The sequence below is a fragment of the Lagenorhynchus albirostris genome, chromosome 2 (genome assembly GCF_949774975.1).
Source record: "Lagenorhynchus albirostris chromosome 2, mLagAlb1.1, whole genome shotgun sequence".
In the NCBI taxonomy this organism is placed as follows: Eukaryota; Metazoa; Chordata; class Mammalia; order Artiodactyla; family Delphinidae; genus Lagenorhynchus; species Lagenorhynchus albirostris.
The window spans coordinates 160,850,506-160,871,996 of record NC_083096.1 but is presented as its reverse complement, the minus strand read 5'-3'; the positions used below and the strand labels follow the sequence as shown (position 1 = coordinate 160,871,996).

The 21,491-nt window shown below is 50.1% G+C and overlaps 1 protein-coding gene across 2 annotated transcripts; it reads left to right on the top strand.

Annotated features, from left to right (window-relative positions):
• Positions 1–1,756: 1,756 nt before the first annotated feature.
• On the top strand, positions 1,757–21,025 carry LCK (LCK proto-oncogene, Src family tyrosine kinase). 2 transcript variants are annotated; one of them, XM_060142720.1, is made up of 13 exons: positions 1,757–1,848; positions 12,769–12,878; positions 13,176–13,257; positions 13,447–13,537; positions 13,784–13,882; positions 14,035–14,138; positions 14,337–14,486; positions 14,752–14,904; positions 15,046–15,225; positions 17,413–17,489; positions 17,581–17,734; positions 17,816–17,947; positions 20,387–21,025. In XM_060142720.1, the coding sequence occupies exons 2-13, from the start codon at positions 12,774–12,776 to the stop codon at positions 20,587–20,589; spliced, it is 1,530 nt and encodes a 509-aa protein (XP_059998703.1). In that variant the 5' UTR covers positions 1,757–1,848; positions 12,769–12,773; the 3' UTR covers positions 20,590–21,025. The 2 variants fall into 2 exon arrangements, with proteins under 2 accessions (XP_059998703.1, XP_059998704.1); XM_060142721.1 differs by lacking the exon at positions 1,757–1,848 and having other exon boundaries at positions 12,748–12,878.
• Positions 21,026–21,491: the final 466 nt, after the last annotated feature.

Genomic DNA, 21,491 nt, shown 5'->3' with positions numbered 1-21,491 from the left:
CAGGGATTCTACTGCCAGAGAGAAGGCTGACCTTGGGGGTGGAGATGGACAGATGGATCCCCATCTTCCCCACAGCTCCACTTCTGTTGCTCTATCTTATCAAGATCAGAACTGGAAAAGAACTTAAAATTCTAAATCACCCCCATGGAAGGTGACTTAGGTAAATGGGCAGCTGAAGAACGCAGGATCTGGTAGACCTGGGTTCCGTGGCAGCTCCACCGCTGATTTCTATTGATATGAGACTCTGAGGAGGTCCCTTAACCCCTGCATCTGTTTCTTTGTCTTTAAAATGGAAATGCTAATTCTCACTCCACAAGTGGTTGGATACACCTGAAGTGAGATAATGCACTGTAAACCCTCAATAAATGTGCATTATTATGTATTATTACTAGCCCCAGTGGTGTTCTTGCTGTTGCGCTGAGGCCCAGAGATGGACTGTGAAGTGCTCAGGTTCACAGCAAGGGGAGCTGGGCCCCGCAGCTGGGACTCTGGGCTCTGTGTCATTCGGTAGGTTTTTTGTTTTTTGTATTTCTCGGCTTTTGTTTCTGTGTTACCCTCTTTGTCTGACTTTCCAGCTCAGGCTTCCTCTTCCCCCCACCCATTTCCTGTCTCCCCCTTCCCTCCGCAGCTGAGGTGCACACAGCCTTGCAAACCCCAACAATGCTCTGTGGGCTCCCCTCCCCCAGCCCGCTCCCCCAGGGCAGGCTTAGGCGGTGGCAACATATTTATGCTTTCCGCCGGGTGGGATCAAGGCCCAGCTCTTGGGCCTGAGAGAGGCCACCTAGAGTTCCTCATAACGCTGGTGACCTGGCCCTCAGCCTCTGACGGGTGTCACCCTCAGCCTGGCCCCTGAAGAAAGGGAGATTGTTGACCTGTTTGCTGCTGTGACAAGGTCCCCGCCTCCTGCCTATAACAGAAGGCGCGGCCAGTCTGCTGCCTGCACCTGGGTGCCTGGGCAGGAGTGTCTGTTCTGTCTCCCACCTGTTGCAGGAGGTGGTGTCAGGCCCTGTGCCTCTGACAGGAGCTGTGGTCTCGCCTCTACCTGGTTAGAAGGGTTGCCCTACTCTCCAACTATAATTAGGGGGGGTTGTCCTGCCCTCTGCCCACGACAGAGGCTGTTTCTCTGCCCCCTTTAAAGACAAGAGGTTGTTCTGCCCGCTTTCTTAAACAGCCTGTTGTCCAGTGTTCTGTCCGTAAGAGGGGTGTTAGCCTACCCTCTGCATATAATAAACTATTGTCCTGTGCCCTGAGATGGCATGGCTGTGTCTAGCAGCTGTGTGAGCCTGGTATCTGTCTGACTGGAACACGGGTGTCTGCTCTCCAGTGATGTTACAGGGATGCTGTCCTCTCCTCTGACTCTGAAGTGATGTTATTTTGCCCTCCGACTGTAATGAAAGGGTCACCCAGCTCTCAGACTGTGACAGCAGTGCTACTTGCCCTTCACTGCAAGCTGAGTGGTGTCTGTTTGCCTCCCGCTCAGTGGGGTTTCAAGGCTCCCCTTGAATCTCTTGTCCAGGTGCACCCTGGGAGGGCGGGGGGAAGTTCTATCAAATATCCTCCCTCACCTCCAAGTGCCACCCTCAGGGTGAGTAGGGCCTGGACTGGAGACGTATAGGACCCCTGAGGGCTGAGAGGCGGGGGGCTATGGCAGCAGGAAGCTTGGGGTGCTGGAGGCCTGTGGTTGGGCTGCTGGGGCCCTCAGGAGGTGGCAGGAAGTCAGGGTGGGACGTGGGCGCGGGGAGACACGCAGTGGCTACGACGGAGAGGGGAGCTGAAGCTGTGTCTGGGCAGCCAGGCTAGGCCAGGAAGGCCATGTGAATGGGGCCAGAGGGCTCCTGGGCTGGGCAGGTAAGGAGTACTGGGAACAGGGGTCTAGGGGCCGCGGTGGGGGGCCTGATAGCAGAGGGCTGCAGCTGGGCCTGGGGCCAGGCTCCCCAGGTATGCAGCAGCCCTTCAGGCTGGGACACAGAAAAACCTGGCTGGAGGTCAGGTGGAAGACAGGCAGAACAGCCGGATGACCTCTTTCCTGCGTAGCTGTTACCTCCCGCCTCTGTCACACTGCCGGCCATCAGGCCCCACCTCACTGGGAGCATTTTCTTTGGGGATGTGGCACATAGACCGTCAGGTACTACAAAGGCCTTCAGAAATCCCTAAATCCAGTCCCTCATCCCATGATGGACGAGCCTCCTGAGGCCCAGACTGGGGCAAAGCACTCCTTCCCTGCCGTCCGTCAGCAAGGCAGAGGCAGAGAGGGTGATGATGGCCTAGGGTGTGACACACACCCCCTATGGAGCAAGGTGATGGGCAGGCTGGAGTCAAGGGTCCCAAGAATACTTCCGGTTGCTGGGGCTGACCCCAATGACAAGACTCTCCTGAGAGAGAGAGAGAGAGGAGTCACCCAGAGCATCCAGATGGACACGTGAGAAGTGATTTCAGCCTCAGTGACCAACAGTTTGTGAGAGAAGGAGGAGTCTTCCTTTGGGAACGGATGGGCATGAGAAGGGATATTTATCATCTGGCATGGGGCCTCCCGGGTGGAAGTATCTGACCGGACTCTGGGAAGTTGGGGGGTGAGAGAATGATGGGAGACGGGAAGAGGAAGGGCTATTTTTATCCCGGACAGGGGTGCAGTTGGCCCCGGGCAAGGACCGCGTGGACTTCCATCTGGAAAGTTGCCATTGTGTCCGCAGGAAGTCCTCCCCTCTTCCCTTTGCTCCCTCCCGCTCTAGCCCCCCTCCCACTGCTGCTGTCTGTGTAGGGCCAGTGGGTCCTGCTGATTCCTGCTTCAAACCCCAGGAAGGTGGTGGCAGCCCAGGGAAGCAGAGTCAGCTCCCTGCCCACCCCCTCACTTTCTAGCTCTCAGCCTGCTGTATATGGGGCAAATCCCCACCTGAGCCACACTTTGCAGGTTTCCCCTGCCTCCCTCTCCGCCTTTGGAGTTTTTCTTGAAACACAGTTTCCACTGAGTCAGCATGTCCCAGCCTTTCTTTTGTCCCCAGCTCCAAGGCCTGCAGCCTCTTGTGGGGCCTGAAAAACATGCTGGGTCTCCCTGCCCTCATCCAGACTCTGGACCGGCATAAGCCGTCCCCTCTCCCACCCAGCCTGTGCTGATAGATGACTCAGGGTCCCTCACCCTCGGGGCTCAGGGACAGAGATTCTTCTCTAAGGGAAAAAAGGCCGAGTGATGGAGCAAGAGAATAGGCGGAGGGTTCAGAGGACGGGAGAAGTCTTCCCTTAGGTGATCCGGGAGGCTTCTTGGAAGAGTCAAGGCAGATCTGAGAAGGATAAAGGCCCATTCTGCAGAGTACCTAGGACATGAAGCCAAGGTCACTGTCCCTGGGTTGTTTCTTGGGTCCCAGGAGGGCAGAGGCCTCAGGGCAAGACCAAACACAAGAGAGCCAGCGGGTTTGGTGTAGCGTGAGGGACATGCATTTCAGAGCCAGGTGGACCCAGGCACAGTTCCAGTTCTGCCATTTCCTTGAACAAATGGCTTCATTTCTCCAAACTCCAGTTTACTTATTGGTAAAGAGGCAATAATAAATCCCTCCTTACAGAGTGCCTGTGGGGAATCAAAGAGAAAATAATGTCTGTGATGTGCCCTGGGTGGTTCCTGGCATGCAGTAGGTGCTTAACAGAGGTTAGGCACCCCCTTCTCCTGCAAATTGTGTACCAAAGGGTGGGGGGGATGTCTGCACCAGAATTACTCCTACTCAGCATCTTGGGCAGGCCAGTGAGCCACCCATTCCCTCACACTTGTGGTGTGGCTTTGCAAATGAGCTTGTTTCCTGTGTGTACTAGTGGGTGTGAGAACTCTAGATTGGGCCACAGGGTCTGTTTTAGAGGAGGGTCCCACACACAGCTTCACACAGACACACACATGAACCCTCCCTCCCTAGCCAAAACACCATTCATATCATCATTGGAAAATGTATGTGTGCACGTGTGTTCAGAGGCAGAGGCAGGGACCACAGATACATCATACACTGGATCTTACAAATCCATCCACACACCCACAAGCTGATGGCTTCAAGGCCAAGCTCAACGTAGTGAAAGCAATGCTGAGGGGAGCTGAGTATGTGGGTAGAATGGGGGCAGGTGGGACAAAGATACCATCCAGGTGTTGGTTTGAAAGCACCTGGAGCTGCATTTCCAATGTTTGTTCTAAAGAACGCTAGTCCCATGAGCCACCTGGAAAGAAAATGGTCTGGGGCCAAATCAACATGGTCTAAGCTACAAAATGTCCCACATTAACTTCACCATCAGCATTAGCTTGTTGAAGCTCTGAAAGTCTCCCCAGAGAAGGTGGCTGTTCGATTCTGTCTAACCCAGTGTTTTTCAGACTTCTGTGGTCGCAGAACCTTTTTTCCTGTATCCCCTATTCCATGCCTACACCTCTTGAGACAAGGAGAGGAGTGGAAGGGCAAGTGTACAGTTGATTCTCCTCAAATGCTTGTGTCTCTTAGCAGAGTTTTTGTGTTCGTGGGGGCTTTGTTGTTTTTTTGTTTTTCAACTACAAAATTAGCACATGGCAGTTTTAAAAAATTTAAACAGTACAGAGACATACAAAGACATATAAGAAATACAGCTCCCTCCAATCTCACTCCTGGGCTATGCTCACTGTGGGCAATTTGGTGCACGTCCTTCCAGATTTTCCTATGTGTGGCCGTTGGAAAGCATACTGGTTAAGAGCCTAATCTCTGGAGGCAGGTAGACCGAGGTTCAGCTCGCGTCTCTACCACTTATTTGTTTGTTATGAGGCCTCAGACAAATACCTTTACCCCATTTGGGCCTCAATTTTTGCATCTGTAAAATGGGGGTAATAATAGCACTTACTTCATAGGATTATTATGAGAATTACATGAAGTCATGCAAATGAAGGCTTAGCACAGAGCCTGGCTTAAAAGAATCCCCTATATCTCCATATTTAAATGCAAACAGACTTAAACTCTACATTCTGTTCTGTAACTTGCTTGCCGTGTTGTATCTGGGACGTCTTTCCATGTCAACACATGGAGATCTACCTCATCTTTTCAGCGGTTTTAGCTAAATGTCGTTAACTTGGTTAGTGGGTAATGGTGGTGATCTTGAGATGCTACTTCCTGGCAAATACTGCTGTTTTTTGTTGTCAGTTTGTCAGGGTCACAGACGTTACCGATCAGTGAGCTGAAGACAGGCCTTACTGCCTCCTGTGAAAATGGAATGACCCGCCAGAGGGGCACCCACCTCTAACACAGCAGGCAGGGCCAAGTGGATGGGAGCCTCTCTGACTGCTCACCTCTGTGTCCCCAGCTCTAGATCAGAGCCTGGCACATAAGACATACCCATTAAATTTTTGTCGATAGGCTGGCCAAGTAGGAAGAAAGTTATGTCTCCTCTAACTTACCAACAGAGGCCTAAGTCCAGAGTTCTGTCTCACAGTGTGGCATTTCCCCAGATATGGCCTGTGCATCATTGATGCAGGTGAGTGACTTTAGGGGGGTAAGGAATGAATATTTACAAATGTGAATTTAGGTATTAAAGTATGTGTTTATTTTAATATATACAGATTTCTATTTATGGCTGGTGATACTGGTTTTCCATTGTTTTTTTTTTTTAATTGAAGTATAGTTGATTTACAATGTTATGTTCTGGTTTTCCATTTATGGTAGTGAAGTTTCCATTTGAGGTAAATATATTAAAGGTGAAAAAGTGGTTCGTGGAAGTGCCAAAAATCAGAAAGGAAAATGAATGTATTTAAGGCTGGGGTAATGAAATACCCACGCAGGCCTCAAATAACTATTTTCATTTACTTAGTCCTTACTATGTACCAAGCACCATGTTAAGTACTTTATTATATGAGATCATCTACATATCGCATATTACGTTCACAACAGCCCTAGACGCAGGTCCCTTTTTTATTCCCATTTTGAAGATAAAGGAACTGAGGGAGGTTCGGAGAGGTGTAGTAACCTGCCCAAAGGCCCTCTGTCAGTGAGTGACTGGGAGGCCTTGGGAATGAACTTGGTTCACTATGATATGGATATGATGAGCTGAGCCTCCCTGACCTGCAGAATTCCAGAAACTTTAATAAAGTGGTGTGGATTGCCAAACTGTAAGTAAGGCTTCGTCCTGATAAAACCCCCATGATGCAAAATACAGACAGAGGTACATGAGGAAGGGGGCTCAATAAAAGAAATTACTAGGTACATATAAGTTACTAGTTGGAGGGCCTCTACCAAAAATACCAGCTTTAGAATAATTGCTCTATAGCCCTTGTTTATGGCAATAACTAACCAGCAGAATCAGTTCTATGTTTAAACCACTCCCAGTTTATGAGAATAAATCCATCTTGTTTGCATAAGAGAAGGCTTATCTTTTTGTTCTCTTTTTTGTGAACTCTGTGAATTCACAGAGTTTATTCCAAAGTGGTATTGTATCAAAGAGGAACACACAAAAAAGGAGGGAATTCAGGAGACATCCTTGTTTTACCCACTAGAAATTATTTACCATGGCTGTCAACCCTGATTCTCGAGTACCATGGTGAGGGTTCTGTGCAGGCATCCACAGCTAAGGCTATTCATTGAACACATGCAACTTTGCCAGTAACCAAATCTTGGCCAAAGAAAAAGGCCAAGAAAATGTTTTAAATTATTCCTGACAGATTTTGCCACAGGGTGGCCCAGAGTGCAACAGTGGTCTGCAGTTGAAGAGCCTGCCTGCCCTTGACATAAGGCGTTAGCCCAAGAATCCCAGGCAAGAAGGTGGCACAGATTTTGGACAGAATGTTCAATAAACGAATCGGTTTACAGTTTAGGGGAGGAAAAGTGTTACATTTTTTTTTAAGGGGACAAAACACATTCTATGAGGCGAGACAATGTCTATGGAGTTGATAAAAGTGAACAGGCGAGACAATGTCTATGGAGTTGATAAAAGTGAACACGTTGGCAAGAATCAGAGCTCATTGTGATATGATTCCTAAACAACCCTGGGATCAGAAACTCTAGTCCAGGAGCTTCACGCAGCCTGGGATTTTTGATCAATTCTACATAGAGTAAGAAGGGCCACTCTGTGTGTTGGGCTCTGTGCAAAGAGACAAGAGGGATGGTACCTGAAATCTAGCCCTCACTCCACTCTCCAAGTTTGAAACCCCAGGGAGGGGGGGCCCTTTATCACTGGCACAAGGTGCTCTGTGAACCATGGACAGATCTTGAGTTTGACTGAGAACATTTCAGACGCTAGTCAGACGAGGTCTAGAATCTACAAAATTCCTCCTATTGACCTTGAATTCCTGAGTTGGGGGAAGAGAATGTCCTGTTTCATTCACCACAGAATCTGCCTTTGTTACTGGTTCTGAGAGTCCTGGGGATTCTCTGGATCTGTTTCCTTTTTCTTTCTTCCTTCCTTCCTTCCCTCCCACCTTTCTTTCTTTCTTTCTTTCTTTCTTTCTTTCTTTCTTTCTTTCTTTCTTTCTTTCTTTCTTTCTTTCTTTCTTTCTTTCTTTCTTTCTTTCTTCCTTCCTTCCTTCCTTCCTTCCTTCCTTCCTTCCTTCCTTCCTTTCTATGAGAAATTTATATTAAGCTTTAATTTTTTTTAATTTATTTATTTTCTTTATCTTTTTGGCTGCATCGGGTCTTAGTTGCAGCATGTGGGATCTTTTGTTGCGGCACGCGGGCTTCTCCAGTTGTGGTGCGTGAGCTGCTCTCTAGTTGTGGTGTGCGGGTTTTCTCTCTCCAGTTGTGGCATGCAGGCTCCAGGGCGCGTGGGCTCTGTAGTTTGCAGCACGGGGGCTCTCTAGTTGAGGTGCACGAACATAGTAGTTGTGCCCACAGGCTTAGTTGCCCTGCGGAATGTGGGATCTTAGTTCCCAGACCAGGGATGCAACCTGCATCCCCTGCATTGGAAGGCGGATTCTTTACCACTGGACCACTAGGGAAGCCCATAAGCTTTAATTTTGATTTTCTTTTTGCCGACCTCCTTTATTAACCTGGTTGAATCAGACTAGGATGGGACCCACATTTTGTACAAATAAATACATGCATATATGACCTCACAATTACATAGGGACACGCACAAACTATACATGCCCCCATTTTGTTGCACATCCATCTGCACACAGGGGCTCCTACATACCCACGGGTATGTACACATAAGCATGATGCTCAATGATTCACATGCCTCCATATGTGCTGACTTGTATTCACCAAGCAGGTACATGTACACTCAGAAACATGCATTCCAAATAGAGGGAGAATTGCCTTAGAGAGAAAGGCCTTTGTTAGCAGCACAATGATCACATCTTGATGGAGAGTGGACCCCACTCTGTCAGACCTCCCTCCCTTCTCCATTGTCTGCATGACCTCTCAGGATTCCCTGCCCGCTTTAGTCTCCAGGGAGGGAAGAATAGAGCAGAGTACCTTGAAAAAGGAGGTGGGGCCTGATTGGAGTCCCGCCTCTGCCAAGAGCTCTCACGTGCTATTGGGAAAACCACTTACCTTCTCTGATCCGCCACCTTCTCCATCTTTAAAATGAGGCTGGTGACTTACATGAGTACTTCTCAACTCTTCCCTCCAAGGACTCCTTTGCCCTTCCCCTGTTGTACTTTTCCCCTCTTCCCCCATGGATCTCATGATTTTGAGGGTTTTGCTGACTGAATGACCTCATTTAGGTACTAATTTTCTTGTTTTCTAGTTCAAATTTTCATCAGAGACTTAAGTATGCATTGAAGAAACGATAATGCAATTTGTCATATTGAGAAACAAATCATAGTACCATTTCCTTTCAGATTTTTGAAATATTGAAATAACCTTCAACATTATCCTTGGGCTTCACAGGAGCATGTAGCTCCCAGTGGCTGAGAGCCACTCACCAAAGTAACATCTGGCATTGCCAGGTCTTGGGGTCTTCTGATTGCTGCCAGGCCCTATACTCCAAAATTCACACTTTTGTATACGGCAGGGCCTGCTACCTGCAGCTGGAGGGCTCCAGGTGCACTGAATAAGCCACAGAGGAAACACTAGGGGTCAGATACCCAGCAGAGTTACTGAGTACCTTTTGGCTTAATTTAACACAGCTTAACTTTTTCTCGCTCCTGGCCCCAGTCCTTTCATTTATTTATTTATTTATTTGGCGTAGAGTTGATTTACAATATTTTGTTAGTTTCAGGTGTATAGCAAAGTGACTCAGTTATGCATATATACATTTTTTTCTGATTCTTTTCCATTATAGGTTATTATAAGATACTGAACATAGTTCCCTGTGCTATACAGTAAATCCTTGTTGTTTCTGTGCTATACAGTAAATCCTCATTGTTTATCTATTTTATATATAGTGGTGTGTATCTGTTAATCCCATACTCTTAATTTACCCCCCACCCCCTTCCCCTTGGGTAGCCATAAGTTTGTTTTTCTATGTCTGTGAGTCTGTTTCTGTTTTGTAAATAAGTTCATTTGTATTATTTTTTAGATTCCACATATAAGTGATATCATATAATATTTGTCCTTCTGTGTCTGGCTTACTTCACTCAGTATGATAATCTTAGGTCCATCTATGTTGCTGCAAATGGCAATATTTCATTCTTTTATATCTCCCCAGTCCTTTATGGCAGGCCGAGATTTATCCAGGATATAGGTCCTGCCTGCATGCTCTCCTGGACCCTGACCCAAGGCCTTGTGGCTCCTTTTCCCTCCCCACGTGACCCCAGCCTGGACAGGTACAGTTTCCAGCCCTACGAGCTTCAGTCTTCAGAAAGTTCCTTCTGCCCTGTCTACCAGCCTTCCGTCACTGCTGCACCCCAGTTCATCACATTTTCTCAACCCCAAACTTTTCTCATCTTTCTCTTACCCTTTTTCAAAGCCTCTGAGAATGTCAAGCCTGGAAGGGACCTTACTGATCTAAGTTGACACCTCATCTGATGTTGGTGTTCTCTGTGTAATATAACCAACCTGTGGTTTTCCAAGGCCTATTTGAATATCACAAACAATGTGCTGCTCAGGACCTTACTAGACAGCTCGGCTCATCTTAGGCTGGTTCCAGGTTGTTATCAGTACTTTTCTGGAGGCTTTTGCTGCTGATCAGTTCTTAGCCATAATAAAATTAGCAATCAAAAAAATTAAAAAGCCATTTGCAGCCACAGAGCCGAGCAAGATTTCTCAAATGTCTCCCCAGGACTCCTACAGTAGCGGAAAGAGTATATGCGTGTACACCTTTCCTTGAAAGTCTCTTGATTTGGCTTAAAATTCCATGTACATTTTGTATTTTCCTCTATTTGTAATAGATCTATGTCTGTTTAACTACGTGAACAAGGTTTAACTATGTGTTTGACACTCATGCTTTGGGAGGTACATACCCGTGACTTCCGGTACCCATGAAAGGTTATAAGTATCTCAGTTTAAAAAACATAAGCTTATCAACTATACTCCAATATAAAATAAAAATTAAATTAAAAAAAAAAGAGGGCTTCCCTGGTGTCGCAGTGGTTGAGAGTCCACCTGCCGATGCAGGGGACACAGGTTCCTGCCCCGGTCTGGGAAGATCCCACATGCAGCGGAGCGGCTGGGCCCGTGAGCCATGGCCGCTGAGCCTGCGCGTCTGGAGCCTGTGCTCCACAATGGGAGAGGCCACAACAGTGAGAGGCCCGTGTACTGCCAAAAAAAAAAAAAAAAAAAAGAAACATGAGCTTAAAGCCAAGAGGATAATTTACCAGTCCCATTCTCCCACCCTCCAAAGCAGGGGTTGGTAGGGCAGAATGGGCGCTGGTATAAGTCTTTCTCAGCTCTAAATCAAGCCAACATTCATCTAAGCTTATGAGAAAGGGATGACGATCCCCAGTTGACGGAAAAGGCAAAGTGAGGCTGGGGAAGAATGATTTCAGCAAAGAGACACAGTAAGTTATCAGAACCAGAATTTGAACATAACTCCAGGGCCTATCCTTGAATCTTTTTTTTCTTTCTTTAATTAAGATATAATTGACATAGGTCCTTAAGTCTTTTTTTTTTTAATTAATTAATTTATTTTTGGCTGCGTTGGGTCTTCATTGCTGCGTGCGGGCTTTCTTCAGTTGTGGCGAGCAGGGGCTACTCTTCGTTGTGGTGCGCAGGCTTCTCATGGCGGTGGCGTCTCTTGTTGCGGAGCACAGGCTCTAGGCACGCGGGCTTCAGTAGTTGTGGCTCACGGGCTCTAAAGCACAGGCTCAGTAGTTGTGGCACACGGGGCTTAGTTGCTCCACGGCATGTGGGATCTTCACGGACCAGGGCTCAAACTCTTGTCCCCTGCATTGGCAGGTGGATCCTTAACCACTGAGCAACCAGGGAAGCCCCGGATCTTAAGTCTTGCTAACCAAAAACCCACCACTGGTCCCCACTTCTACTTGGTCCCAGCATGTATTAGCAACTCTAGCTTTACTCTGCCCCAAACAGTTGTGTGAGTTTAAGCAGGCCTTTCTGGTCCTCTGTTTGCTCATCTAAAGTCAGAGGTTAGACCTGGTGGTTTCTAAGACCTCTGTAGATGGGAGAATCTGTGCGTCAACCCTCCACATACCAGTCAACATTTATTAACAAGAATAGTTCCGGGTGCTGGGACATTCAGGCAAATAAAACACAGCTTCTGCTCTTGATAAAACCCCCCATCTCATCAAGGGGGTAGGAGAGGCAGGGGGACTGACACATAAATTAGCGTAATCATGGCACTCAGTGCCTAAGTTGATGATTGTGGTCTAAGTGGAATGCTGTAGGAGCAAAGAGCTTTGGGCATTGGGAAGGCTTCACAGAGAAGGTGATATCTGAGTTGAGGCTTGAAGGTTGAGTTAGAGTTCAACAGATGGGCAAAAGCATTCCAAGGCAGGCGAACCACATAAACAAAGGCACGTTGTAAGAAAAGAGCGAGAAGTTTTTGGGAAGACTAGCTCAGAGCACAGGCTGTGTGAATGTGTGTGTGTGTGTGTGTGTGTGTGTGTGTGTGTGTGTGTGTGTGTGTGTAGCAGAATAGACCGAGGAGGTGGATTTGATTCTGATATTAAAGGTTCTTGAATGCACAGTAAATTCAATTAAACTTTACCTGAGGACTGCTGTTTCCAAGCAGTCCTGAGGAGCAGCCCTGGGGGAGGAGGTGCTGCAGGGATTTCCAGGAGCTTCAGAGTGAGGTCCCGCCACATTCTGCTTCAGGCAGAACAGCTCCACTTTGACCTGCTTGATCTGTGAGGTTCGGCTTGATTTCATCTGACAAAAAGTTTCCACTGCTAAAGCAAGCAAACAAGTAAAAGGTATGGCCAAGAGGGCCATTGGAGTGTTTTCTGCTGGGGAGAAGCAGAAAGAAGCCTCTGAAGGAGACTTCGTGTGCGGGGGCGTTTGGGGGAGCAGAAGCCTGATGGCTGACATTCGGGAGAAAGGGTCTCATATTCAGCTTCCTCGTCTGGAAAGGGGAATTGTAATTAGGAGGCGGGGCACACACACCCCTCTGGTAGGGGAGGATCAAAACTTAGGTCTTCCCTAGGGCTTGGGGAAGTGTATGTGATCTCTAGTAGGAAGTCCCCCAACTTGGGGGATGGGCAGAGAGAGCGGGAGTGGGGAGAGGCAGGAAGTGGGCAACTAGACTAACAAAGGTGCCTGTGGCGGTTTGCCCAGCCCAGGTGGGAGCTAGGACCCCATTTCAGCTTTTCTGTGGCTTATGAATGGGGGCTGGGGAGCTGCCGATCTCGGGTCCTTCTGGAAGTTCCCAGGGCTAGGTCTTAGCATGTCGGATGTTGCAGGGGTAGATCTTGGGGGAGCCCTTTCAGCGCCCTCTCCATTCCCCCAGGGACCATGGGCTGTAGCTGCAGCTCAAACCCTGAAGATGACTGGATGGAAAACATCGATGTGTGTGAGAACTGCCATTACCCCATAGTTCCACTGGAGGGCAAGGCCATGGTAAGAGGCAAGACAGGGGGCTTGGTGTGGGAGTCGGGTGGGTGTACGACCCGGAGGAGAGAAACGGACCACCACTATAGGTCCTTGAGATAACAGCGCGCCCTCTCCCCTGCAACAGAAAGGAAAAGAACCCCGGAGAGGGAAAGGGCATTCTCATAAGGTCATGCAGCAAGTGGTCGGCAAATTCAGTGATAAGACCCAGCCAAGCTGAAGTGAAGGAGAGCAGGGCAGTGGGGAGGCAAGCCAGGGTCTGACCCAGCCCCAGCTTTCTGACTCCACTTATACCCCACCCCACAGCTGTCCATCTGGAATGGCTCTGAAGTGCGGGATCCACTGGTCACCTACGAGGGCTCCAACCCCCCAGCTTCTCCACTGCAAGGTGACTTCAACCAGCAGGGCCTGGAAGAGAAGTCCTGTGGATCCTTGGCTGTCAGCCTCCATCTCCTCACCTACTCACCCCCTGTCCTTCCTCCTCCCCCCTCTGTCTTGTCGGCTACCATGTAACTCCTGAAGTCGCTCTCCCAGCCTATTCCAGACAGGTTCTCCCTGACTCCCCCTGTCTTTACAGACAACCTGGTTATCGCCCTGCACAGCTATGAGCCTTCCCACGATGGAGATCTGGGCTTCGAGAAGGGTGAACAGCTACGTATCCTGGAGCAGTGAGTGTCCCCTTCACGCCATCCATCCTTGCCCTGCGGTAGAGTGTGAGGGAGTGGGGACCTCCGGTACTGCAGCCCCCCTGCGGCCCCTGATCTGGCTTGCAGTGGGTGCCCTTAAGACAAAATGGGAGGCTTCGGAGTGTTGAGCTGAAGGGTGGGGTGGCATGGCCTAACTGGGGGCTCCGAGGGGGGGTTCCAGCCAAGTGCAAGGCTGAGCAGACCGTGCTAACCGCTGCTGTCGCTCAGGAACGGCGAGTGGTGGAAGGCGCAGTCCGTGACCACGGGCCAGGAAGGTTACATCCCCTTCAACTTTGTGGCCAGAGCGAACAGCCTGGAGCCCGAACCGTGAGTGGGGACTCGTCGTGCGGGATGGCTGGGTGTAGATCCAGGGACCTCGGAGCAAAGGAGAGATGCTTGGGGTGGTGTGAATGCTGGAGGGTGATGGAGGAAGAACGGACCAACAGACGAAAAGAAGCCCTCGCTTCTGCCTTGCTCAGCTGGTTCTTCAAGACCCTGACCCGCAAGGACGCGGAGAGGCAGCTCCTGGCGCCCGGGAACACGCACGGCTCCTTCCTGATCCGAGAGAGTGAAAGCACCACGGGTGAGCGACTGGGCTGGCCGGGGGGCGGGGGGCGGGGGGCGGGGCCGCGGGCTGGGGCAGCGAGCGGAGGTCCTGGCGCGAGGAGCCCGCGGGGTTGGTGTGGGATGGGTGTGTGTGTGTGGCGCGTCGGCGGAGGTGCGATTCGCTGGAGGCCACCGCCCCCCTCTTTTGCGCTCCTTCATCCTTTCTTTTTTTCAGGATCGTTTTCACTGTCCGTCCGGGACTTCGACCAGACCCAGGGAGAAGTGGTGAAACATTACAAGATCCGTAACCTGGACAAAGGCGGCTTCTACATCTCCCCCCGCATCACTTTTCCTGGCTTGCATGAGCTGGTCCGACATTACATGAGTGAGCACGGCAGGGTTAGGGTTAGCACCTGTGCCCTGTCAGCCTGCCTCCCCCAGGGCCTCTCGGGGTACCCTCCATCCATCTCTCAGTATGCGCCTTCATTCCCCCCTCAGTGGGTGAGGTGCGGTACCTTGGAGCCCCAGGGATCAGGTGACAGCTCCACACACCTCCCCTGCCAGTCCATTTCCCCAGGTGGGGACTGGGTGGGCCCCAACCCCCAGTCCCGCCTTATTCACAGCCTTACCCTCCTCCCTTATCCTCACAGATTCTTCGGACGGGCTGTGCACGAGGTTGAGCCGCCCCTGCCAGACCCAGAAGCCCCAGAAGCCCTGGTGGGAGGATGAGTGGGAGGTTCCCAGGGAGACGCTGAAGCTGGTGGAGCGGCTGGGGGCTGGCCAGTTCGGAGAGGTGTGGATGGGTGAGTGAGGCCCTCCAGGACTGCGGGGAGGGGAGGCATCTAAGGTCGTGAGAGTCCCACGACAGTGCCCTGTTTCGGGGCAGCTGCCTGGCTCTGGGGGCATGGGCTCCGAGTGATTCCCCCAACCCCTCCCTGCCCCAGGGTACTACAACGGGCACACGAAGGTGGCAGTGAAGAGCCTGAAGCAGGGCAGCATGTCCCCCGATGCCTTCCTGGCCGAGGCCAACCTCATGAAGCAGCTGCAACACCAGCGGCTGGTCAGGCTCTACGCGGTGGTCACCCAGGAGCCCATCTATATCATCACGGAATACATGGAGAATGGTGAGCGCCGCCTCCGTGCGCGGCCGCTGGGAGGCACTGCCGTCTCCTCTGCCCCTGCTGGAGGGCGGAGGAGATAGGCCTGGCTCAGCGCTGAGGTGTTTTAGAGGAATTTTCCTGAGCCCCCAAAGACTCACTTCCAGGAGCGACTATAGGGCGTGTGGAGAAGAGGATGTGTTGTTCGAGCCCCGTCTGGGAGCCCAGCTTGAGGTGGCAGGCTCTGAAAGAGCATTCACCCCCCCCACGCCCCCCTTCTTCTCTGACCTGCAGTCAGTCCTGTTTGCCTTCTTCAAACCCCACCTTGATCTAAGGATGCTTGATCTCAGGAGATGAGTAGGTCCCTAGCCCCACCTGTCTCCCTTCTGCCCCTGAGCCTTGCGAGTGCTCCAAAGCCCTCTTTTTCAGTTCTGGGTGAGCCCCTCCCCCTCCCTCAGTCCACTGTCGGACAGATTGAGAGCCCCAGGAAGGTAAATAGGAATTTCTAGGCCCAGCTTTGGACCAAGTCCCTGTGCCACCTCTGATGCTCAGTTCCCCCAAGAATAACAGCAGAAATCTAAACAGGCTTATCCAGAAATAAGTGTAGTCATTAAGGGCTCTAGAGTCTGACTGCCTGGGTTAGAATCCTGGCTTCAGGACTGTGTGGCCTTGGGCTTGGTCACTTCACTTCCCTCTGCCATGGTTTCCTCATCTGTAAAATGGTGATAATAATGCAATAGCAACTTTCTTACAGGGTCTTTTTTTTTTTAATTTATTTTTGGCTGTGTTGGGTCGTTGTTGCTGCTCGCAGGCTTTCGCTAGTTGAGGCGAGCGGGGGCTACTCTTCATTGTGGCGCGTGGGCTTCTCATTGCAGGGGCTTCTCTTGTTGCGGAGCACGGGCTCTAGGCACGCGGGCTTCAGTAGCTGTGGCACACGGGCTTAGCTGCTTCGTGGCATGTGGGATCTTCCCAGACCAGGGCTCGAATCCGTGTCCCCTGCATTGGCAGGCGGATTCTTAACCACAGGGAAGTCCCCTTATAGGGTTTTTGTGAGGATGAAAGTTAGTGCATATAGAGCAGTTAGAACAGGGCCTACCATATAGTAACAGCTTAGTAAGTTTGTTGTTATCTGGCTCTGATTCTTTGGGAGTATAAGATCTGTCCCTCTTTCAGGAAGGGAAAAAAGCTGTTAATTGGCTAATGGATTCTGGAAATGGCAAATAGCAGACGACCTTCAATTGGTAGTTGCTTGGAGTTCTGTGTTGAGAAGGATTCTGAGGTTCATTGGAAGTGAGTACCGGGATTGGCTAGCAACATCTGCCATGGATACAATGAAGGAATGGCAGTTTATGTCCACATATTTGCTGCCTCTGGGTGAGGTCTTTGCCTTCAGTGACTAATTCAGCACTCATAGCGGAGACACTCAAGTTGTTGTCATCTTCACATAGGGTTTTAGTCTCTTGAGAAGGGCCAGCGGTCACTAGCTCTGTTCCAGCCACTCCCATCCCTGGTCTTCTCCTAGTTACCCTCTGCTACCCTCTGAGGTCTCTCAGTCCTCCAGGACACCTCTTTCCAGATTCCATTTACTACATTCAGCATACATTTATTGCTGCTTACTGTGGGCTGGGAACACTGATTGATTGCTGCTATCAGTTATGCACACTAGGAAAACCAGAGTTTGTGCTATAGGAAAGTTCCAGTATACCATGGAGAAGGAAGATGATGATGTAATTTATTATACTTGGTAGATCTAGAGAGGCTTTCTAGAGGAATAGTCTAGCTGGGCCATGAACAAAAAGAATTTTTAGCATGAGACATGGGACAAAGAGACTTTGGGGTGAGAACCCAGGGGTCTATGTGGAAAATCTCACAATTGTCTAGGGTGGGTGGAGTAAAAGAGGCAGGAGTGGAAGGAAGAGAAGAAACTACAGATGTGGACCATGCAGGGCTTTGGATGACTCGCTGAAGAGTTTGGGCTCCACCCCATTGGTGACAAGAAGCTTGCAGACCCCTCCAAGTAGCCCCCTAGTCCCCGGGAAAAGGGCATCACACATCCCGGGCATCCTCACTCTGAACACACACTCCTCCTTTTTCAGCTTTTACTCTTCCTTTCCACACATCAGACACTGCTTCTAGACTCCCAGTTAGGGGAGAAGGGTCTGAGGGCTTTCCCCTGGGGCAACTTGGGTCAGCAGCTCTTGCTTCTGCCCACAGGGAGCCTGGTGGATTTTCTCAAGACCTCCACAGGCATCAAGCTGACCATTAACAAACTCTTGGACATGGCGGCGCAAGTAAGGAGACTGGGGAGGGGATGGGCATGGGCACAGGGCAGTGGGAGAAGGATGTCGGGCCCAGGACCGCTGACCTGTACCTGGCCTGCAGATTGCAGAGGGCATGGCATTCATTGAAGAGCGGAATTATATCCACCGTGACTTGAGGGCCGCCAACATCCTGGTGTCTGATACGCTGAGCTGCAAGATCGCAGACTTTGGCCTAGCACGCCTCATCGAGGACAATGAGTACACAGCCAGGGAGGGTAGGTACGGGACATGAGGGAAGTCTGCGGCCTGCAGGGTCTGGCCAAGCAGACCCAGGTGACCGCACTTCCTCCCTCCAGGGGCCAAGTTTCCCATTAAGTGGACAGCACCAGAAGCCATTAACTATGGGACATTCACCATCAAGTCGGACGTGTGGTCTTTCGGGATCCTGCTGACGGAGATTGTCACTCATGGCCGCATCCCTTACCCAGGTCAGGGTCAAGGGCAGGAGCTGAAAGGGTGATGGGGAAGGGCAGCAAATTCATGTCTTTCCACTTACTTCTTCCCAGGCTAAGAATCTGAAACTCTCTAGCTGCTTCTCCTCCATCGTCTCAGGGGTGGCACTCCTACATCCCCAATTAGGTGCACATCTCCCAGGCCTGGCTTCCATCTCTGTCTCTGGATGTCTCTTCCCTCAACAATCCCAGCTCTTTTCTTTAGTTCTAACACTGGCAGCCTAATATGTAGAAGAGGATCTGGCCTGCGAGGTAAGAGGCCTGCTTCTTATTACCAGGTCTGCCACTGATGCTTTCTGTTTGGCTTTGATCAGATCATTCCTTTTTTCTCCAGTTGTAAAATGTGAGGTTAGAACAGTACCTGACCCATACGAAGCACTCAGGAGTGTTAGGTTTTATTATTAATCACTATGGGCAAGTGACTTGGGCAGGTGACTTTACCTCTCTGAGCCTCAGTTTCATAATATGAGAAACAAGATTATTTGTGAAAGAGCTTGATTCATAGTAGGTGTTCACTAAACACTGACTTCCCGTCCCTCTGAAGCCTTCCATGTAGAGTGAGAGAGACGTGTAAACAGCTAATTCCCACCCTCTCCCATTCCTCCTTCTATCTCCTGGACAGTCCTTTACCCCTGAATTCAGCCAAGACAGGAATGAAATTTTTTTTGGAAGGAACTTGCTAGGAAACTCTGGGGAAAGGAAATAGGATACAAAGACAGGGTAAGGAGGTCATGGAGCACAGTGGCCAGACTTGCAGAAGCTTCCTACATCCCCATCAGTGTGCACAGTACTTTGCTCCTGGGAAGGTAAAGACACCTTAGAATCAGGTGAGGGTATGCAGGCCTCTCCTGCCCTGGACTTGCCCCATCACAGAGTCCAGCGGCAGCGCCGGGGCTAGAAACACACTCGTTGTCCTGCCAAGAGTTCACAGTGCTCCCTTAGAGAATTTTTCTATTAGAAGAATAAAGGCAGTGAAAGCATGATGATAAATGGCAACTGACACATGGCTTCAGGGTCAGGGAAACTATGGGGAGTAATGGGGACCTGGGTGAACTTACATCTGCTCTAGCAGATGGCTCCTATTAAGACATGGGGGCCCAAAAAACAGATCTTTGTTTTTTCAAGAGAAGCCAAAACTTGGAGTTTTAGGAAAATTTTCCCATTTCCAAATATTGGTGATGATTCACATTGTTTAAAAATGCCAAAAGGGGAGACATCTCCGGTGGTCCAGCAGTTAAGATTCCATGCTCCCAATGCAGGGGGCACGGGTTCGATCCCTGGTTGGGGAACTAAGATCCCACATGCCAAAAAAAGAAAAAAATATATATATATACACACACACAATAACAAAAAAAAAACCACTATAAGGGGCCAAGCCAAAGTAGGGCTGTGGGCTGTATTTAGGCTGGGTGTAGCCAATAGGTTTGTACCCTTGTTCCCTGGCCTATGTCCTTCAGTGTCCTGATTTTGAAATCTGAGTGACACATAGCTAGAGGCCCCCCTGGGGAAAGGCCTGGGGAAGAGAGGTCTCTATTGACTAGGGTCCAGTCTGAAGCTTTGTAGAAGTAAAACTTCTGTTTTGCTAGGACCCTCTAGGGGTTAGACTCTGGGGACTGCCTGTCACAGTCTCTTCTCAGGAGAATGAAGGAGAAACCAGAGGCCATACAGGTAATTTAGAAACAGGGAGCTATATTTCTGCTGTGACCATGCAGTTCTCCAGAGCAGCTCCTCTTGGGGGTCTACATGCAAAGAGCCTACTCTGGGGGCCAGGATCAGCACCAAGGGAAGGAAGTGGTCCAAAGATGATTTCATCTGGATCATGGAGGTGCCTAGTGAATCTTCTGTGTCCCATGCAGGGTCTGCCTTGCTGGGGTCCAGGGTCCATCTGGATTCCTGATGCAGCATCTCACGTGCTTGTTCTAAAAGCTGGAGAAGCCTCCCCATTGTCCTGGCTGTGGGCCCCCATCCTGCCCTGGGCCCTGACCACTCCATCCTTCCCTACCAAATAATCATCATTACAGGTACTCTTTATGCTGCATCTCCTCTTCCAGGCAGCATTCTCAATGCTATATATACACTTTCTCTTTCAATCCTGATAACACCTCTATGAGGTAGGAGCTACTGTTATCCCATTTTCCAGATGAGGAAACTGAGGCTTAGAGAGGTGCCGTGGCTCACCCAAAGTCTCACAGCCACATGTGTGCATTATTGAGTGTTTAAGCTATAGCAGACACTACAAGTGGCACGACTGACATTTAGCAATTACCGCAAGTATAGCTTTACCATTGATGAAGACCAAGATCCCTTTGGATTGGTGCTCACACTATACAAGTTGTCAAATATCTTGACCATCACCCCTGCCTGTGGGCTTCCAAAGCCTGGAGCCTTGATGTCAGTTCTCCCATCAACCTCTAGGGATGACCAATCCTGAGGTGATTCAGAACCTGGAGCAAGGCTACCGCATGGTACGACCTGACAACTGTCCCGATGAGTTGTACCAACTTATGATGCTGTGCTGGAAGGAGCTCCCGGAGGACCGGCCCACCTTTGACTACCTGCGCAGCGTGCTGGAGGACTTCTTCACAGCCACAGAGGGCCAGTACCAGCCGCAGCCCTGAGGAGCCTAGCTGGCTGGGGCTTGGAGCCCTCCCCCTACCTAGCCAACCCGGCTTGGGGAGATGCAGTTCCTGTGTTACACCCATGTGGCCTATGCACATATGGACTCTGCATGTGAATCCCGCCCACGTGCGACACATACACTTCTCGTATCCTGTACCCGGGTTCTGTAGTTGGGTGGGCTCTGCACATGTGTCTTGTACATGTGTGGCCTGTGCATATATGTCTTGGACACTCGTCCAAGTTGTCCCTTTCTGGGCCCGGCCACTTCTGAGACCACCAAAGAAAGGAGAGAGGCCTGTGATTGACACCAGCTTCTCCCCACCCCCTTTTCTTTTCCCCTGGTCATCAAGAAGCTCCTTGAGGGCCGGGACCTTATCTAATACCTCTGTGCGCTCCTCTTTGGTGCCTGGCACCCATAAGGAGCTCAATAAATGTCTCTCGGTGAAGACTGCACATCTTTCTGCTCCCCACTCCAATCTCCTTTTCCTTGGGAGTGAGCGTTCAGAAGATGGAAACTGGGGCACCCTGAATTGGGGTGAAAGATGGGGTGAAGGGATGTCTGAACTTTTTCCAGCCCTGCTGATGTTGGGGGCCAAGAGGAGGTCCCTATACTTTGCTGTATGGGTTCTTTGAACACCTTCAAACCCCCACCCCAAAGGATTATGGGCAATCCCTACCCAGAACCTCCTAGAGAGTAGGTGTCCCAAGACACTCCCCCCTCCCATTATATAAATGCAACAGCATTTTTGAGAGCTACTGATTCAAGGACTATATTTGACCTTAGATATGTTCTGATTCACCTTCAAGGTGTTTTTAAACATTGAGTTTATTCACTCACCTAACAAATATTTATTGAACATCTACTGTGTGCTAGGCATGATTCTGGGTTCATAGGATATGC

What these genes read in the sequence shown, in the direction of transcription:
- LCK (XM_060142720.1), top strand. Translation starts at nt 12,774, where the DNA reads ATGGGCTGTAGCTGCAGCTCAAACCCTGAAGATGACTGGATGGAAAAC. An exon ending in CACTGGAGGGCAAGGCCATG is followed by an intron (nt 12,879 to 13,175) that starts GTAAGAGGCAAG and finishes CCCACCCCACAG; the next exon opens with CTGTCCATCTGGAATGGCTC. An exon ending in TGAGTACACAGCCAGGGAGG is followed by an intron (nt 17,735 to 17,815) that starts GTAGGTACGGGA and finishes TCCTCCCTCCAG; the next exon opens with GGGCCAAGTTTCCCATTAAG.